The sequence below is a fragment of the Nelumbo lutea genome, chromosome 1 (assembly GCF_056320005.1).
Source record: "Nelumbo lutea isolate HS-2025 chromosome 1, American lotus-T2T, whole genome shotgun sequence".
Lineage (NCBI taxonomy): Eukaryota > Viridiplantae > Streptophyta > Magnoliopsida > Proteales > Nelumbonaceae > Nelumbo > Nelumbo lutea.
In genome coordinates, this window is record NC_142684.1 from 128,030,929 (window position 1) to 128,035,459 (window position 4,531).

The 4,531-nt window shown below is 37.4% G+C and overlaps 1 protein-coding gene across 1 annotated transcript; it reads right to left on the reverse strand.

Annotated features, from left to right (window-relative positions):
* Nucleotides 1-1,972: 1,972 nt before the first annotated feature.
* LOC148877464 (P34 probable thiol protease-like) lies at nucleotides 1,973-3,875 on the reverse strand. The gene is made up of 5 exons (XM_088966669.1): nucleotides 3,385-3,875; nucleotides 3,051-3,283; nucleotides 2,736-2,864; nucleotides 2,359-2,609; nucleotides 1,973-2,191 (listed from the first exon to the last, which is right to left on the reverse strand). Exons 1-4 carry the CDS (start codon nucleotides 3,863-3,865, stop codon nucleotides 2,379-2,381), a joined length of 1,074 nt encoding a protein of 357 aa, XP_088822795.1. The 5' UTR covers nucleotides 3,866-3,875; the 3' UTR covers nucleotides 1,973-2,191; nucleotides 2,359-2,378.
* Between the last annotated feature and the right edge of the window lie 656 nt (nucleotides 3,876-4,531).

Below are 4,531 nucleotides of genomic sequence, written 5' to 3' on the forward strand. Positions count from 1 at the left end.
AGTGTAAAACTGTTGAGGCTAATACCTAATGGGCTAATCTTGCATCTGCCCACAGTCCTTGGGTTTTCATAAGGTGGCTGGACTCAATGACCATTTAGTATAAATGTTGGGCCCATTAAGAGTCCATAGTGATGGACTTAGGGGTTTACTGTCTCATACAGTTAATTCGGCCAGGCCTTGTAACAAAGGTTGGGCTGAACTCATGTGGCTGATGTGTAGATCAATGTTTGGGTCTTATGCCATACAAAGAGAACCAACTGAACAATAGGTTAAGATGTTAAGTGAGCACATAAACTTAATGGGCCTAAAGCCCAATTTTAAAGTGGGTCCATTAGATTAATTAAAGAAGGGTGGATCTGGGTTTGGATTAGATAAGGATAAGATGATAAGTCTTATCCACTTAAAGAGTCTAGATCCAATTAAAGATTTGGATCAGGAAACTTCTAATTTGATTAGGATTAAATTGATCTTGAACTGTAGATAAGATATGGGATTATCCTTATCACTTGAAGAGTCTAGATCCAAATAAAGATTTGGATCATGAAACTCCTAATCAGATTAGGAGGTTGTGTCTTTAAGGCTATAAATAAGAGAGCAGGGTGGACATGAAAAATACACAACAACAATCTGTAGAGTTCTTCCCTGTTCTTGCCGCCCCTACCCAGTTTGATCTCCACTTGTGGGAGTAATCAAGAATTGTTCTTGATATTGCTTCTTTGTAGAAGAAGCAATCTGAAGTCATGCTCTCCAACCCTCTACTCCATTCTTGCTGAAGAATTCGGTTCTTGTTGAAGAGTCATCCCGCTGATCCCGATTCACCACACACTGTGTCATCTTCAGTGGAAGCATGTTTTGGTTATCTCCTTGGGCGTGAACACATTCGTTGGGAGTTACTGCTACTTCGTATCAGGTATATTCCTTTCCTCCTTTTTGGTTTCATATTTGGTCTAATTTGGTTCAAGATTAATCTTTGAAATTGCAGTTTTCTAAAATAGGGAATGCAATTCTCAGATGGGAGAGAGGAATTTTTGAAAATTTGCCCAACTTTCCTGCAGGGTTCGACCATCCTTATGATTGATCTCTCATCCCTTCAAAACTCTCTCCTAATTAGTTTAGGAGGTTGATTCAAAGAAGACTATAAATACGGGGTGAATTCCTCAGTTTTAACACACAACAACCTGTAGAATTCTCTCCTATTCTTGCCATACCTACCCAATTCGATCTCCTCTTGAGGAATTGATCAAGAAATGTTCTTGATATTATTTCTTGGTTGAAGAAACAATTGGAAGACGTGCTCACCAGCCCCTGTTCGATTCTTACTGAAGAATCTTGGTTCTTACTGAAGAGCCATCCTACTGATCCTGTTTCATCACACATCGTGTCATCTTTAATGGAAGCGGGTTTTGGTCTTCTCCTTAGGCGTAAATACCTTTATTGGGAGTTATTGCTACTTCATATCAGGTATATCCCTCTCCTCCGTTTTTGTTTCAGATTTGGTCCGGTTTTAGGTTCAAGATTGATCATTGAAAATGTAGTTTTTTAAAATAGGGAATGCGATTTCAGATGGGAGAGCGAAATTTTTAAAATTTCGCCCAACCTTCCTGTAAGGTTCGACCATCCATATAATAGATCTCTTATCCTTCACTTTCATCTCAACACGTTCACCTCAACACATCGGATTGGCGGAATAATATCACTTGATGTGTCTAGTTTTAGGTTTGAATAATATATAGTCGCTTTGATTCTGTGCTCACCTTTATTTTTCTTTCCATTCATTCATTCCAGCATTTTGTCTTTCTACTATTCTCTCACTTTTGGATAATTAATTTGCTAGCTACTTGACTTCCTTAATTACTCTGGCACACGAACAAACATTAATTGCTGATTTGCTGGCCTCACAATTGTTTAATCAAATTTTCTTCCTTGCCTAACAAGGTAATGAGAAGTCACATTTATATTATAATATGCCAGCTATAGAATACAAACATTTAGATAAAGCTTGCATTTTGGAAATGCATGCTAATCAACATTACTGCTTTTTTATTTATTTTACACAAATGTATGAGATGGCTATTGAGAGTGCCAAATATCCAACTTCACACCGTACGTACATGGTTTATTTTCATTATTCTCTATTTGTTTATTATTATAAGTTTATAACCAGCCACGCTCCTGGAGTCTCCATATGTTTCTACAATGAAAATCAGAATGCAAAAATTAGTATTCAATTAACATTCCTGATCAGAATGCTTCGATTCCCACTAAATAAATACAAGGAAATGGTCGATTCATGATATATTTCTTGAAGATACACAAGAATAAATTAAAGAAGAAAAATGGAAGGAATTAAAGTTCAACCTGTGAGATAACGCCAATCTTCACACTTTGGTGGGATAGCAAGCCCAGTAGTTGATGTTACATACTCCATATGGCAATATATGGTTTCTTTCTATTAATATATATCCAGACATCCCCCAAGAAGTTCCCCATGAGTTTTTCACTATCCAGAAATCTGTGCCATCTGCTGCTGTTCCATACCCAACTAACAAAACTGCATGATTTATGTTTCCTGGATCATTTGTTGGGCAACTTACTCCTCTGTATATTCCCTGGTCAATTAATACGCATTTGTTACTAAACTTTCTGCAAGTAGTACTCTATGCATATATAGAAATCTTGGTTAGTCCCCTCTCCTCACAGCAAGTTTGGATTTTTAGGAGGCAAATATAACTTACACTTTTGTATGATTGAAAATCTTGTAAAGCCAAAATGGCTACACTAACTGGTTGTTGGTAGACTTGACAAAGGATAGACTCCTCATCTATATCCACCCACTGATAGCCATTGATCGTTACTGTTTTAGGCTGTCAACCAAATAACAAAAGGATGAATCGATCTCTTAAATAATTACTCAGTAAATGAATTAAACCAAATCAATAAAAACCAAATTAGTTGTAATAATATTGTTATTCAAAATTTAAGTTTCTTAAATCTTTTAGCCATAACGACATTAATCAAATGAACAAGAAATGGTTTAAAAGAAAGCTAACCGCGTTGGTGTTGCAGACTCCTTTTCTACCGGTATAAGGATACTGGGATTGAGTAGCTATACCCCCATGATCAATGGCCCACTGGAATGCCCTATATGGCATACCTCCATTACAAGCCGAATCGTATGAATCGCAGTCCACGAGTTCTTGTTCTGAGAGGCTTAGAAGGTTTTTAGTGACTATGGCGTTTATTCCCTCTATGGCTCCTGTTGTAGAGAATGCCCAACAGCTCCCTGCATGCCAATAATGAAGGGTTGAAAATTGAATATTCTAACCACTAATTGCGCATGGAGATAGAGGAATTAATTAAATGAAAGAGAAAATCAAAACATACCACAGCTTCCCTGATTTTTAACGGTGGTTACAGCTCCCTTGTACCTCCAATCCCAGGACAAAGGATGTGTGCATGTTGAGCTCAATCTCTTTGCACTTGCCTCGAACATGTTCTCTTGACGAGGATCCATTTTAGAAAGATAATTCTGACTGAACTCCTCAAAACTCAAGTCTGAGAATTGATTGAGCCCCGCAGTATGATCAGATGGATTTCTCTTGGAGTTCCAATCAATTACATGGGCCAAGTTGCTTTGAAATATCTTGAATCTCCGTTGTTTATCCTCTAAGTTGTTGTACACCTTTCCATGTTTCTCCATCCATCTCTCAAAGAGCAAACCAAGCCCCTCCTCTGAGATTACTTCATCAGGGTCAGAACCCACGATGGAATACTCACTGGGGAGCTGGCTTAAACTTGGGCTCACAATGGACAAGGCCACCAACAAGGAAACAACGAAGATCAACTGGGTTTTGAGACCACCCATTGAACACTAACGTGTGAATAACTATAATATGATCAATCAACCAAAAAGAGGAGTTCTGGTTGTTTTATGTTGTTTCTGCTGCTATATATAGAGCAACTCGATAATCCCTCCACCTCCCATTTAATCTTTCCAGCGGACATTGTCACATTCATATATAATTAATAATCTTGTACTATTTTCATAATTTCAGAGAGCTTCGCCATGGATTAATGTCTTATTGACGTCACTTCTTCCTTGTAGGTAAAGTCTCATTATTTTGCAAACTTTAGAATAATATTAAAGTTTTTGTCATTTTGGTATTAAATACGGGCTATAGATTTGGGGGGAACAACGTAATCTAATGTCTTTTTATTTATTTATTTATTGTTAACATGAGAATATTCTATTTTTTAAGACTTGGAGAACTAGAATACGTTATGCTATGAGAGTTTATATCTGCTGACCACAATACATTGCTGTCCACGTTCACCCACTCGCCAATATTCTGCAGCTGGGTGAACATGGCTTGTGGTCATGACCACATCTATAAACCATGTTATGCATCAGAACAGTTTAATTTCCTGCGACTATTACAGCTTACAGGTTTCTTCTATGGCACCAATCGTCAATCACAGATTGAGCTCGAATTTATGCTATATTTGGTTTGAAGGAAAATGTAAGAAATGA

Excerpts from the sequence above, each read along its gene's own strand:
- LOC148877464 (XM_088966669.1), bottom strand. The coding sequence starts at position 3,865 with ATGGGTGGTCTCAAAACCCAGTTGATCTTCGTTGTTTCCTTGTTGGTG. Across the intron at positions 3,284-3,384 it reads TAAAAATCAGGGAAGCTGTG|GGAGCTGTTGGGCATTCTCT; the intron begins GTATGTTTTGAT and ends ATTGGCATGCAG. Across the intron at positions 2,865-3,050 it reads GAGTCTGCAACACCAACGCG|CCTAAAACAGTAACGATCAA; the intron begins GTTAGCTTTCTT and ends TTTGGTTGACAG.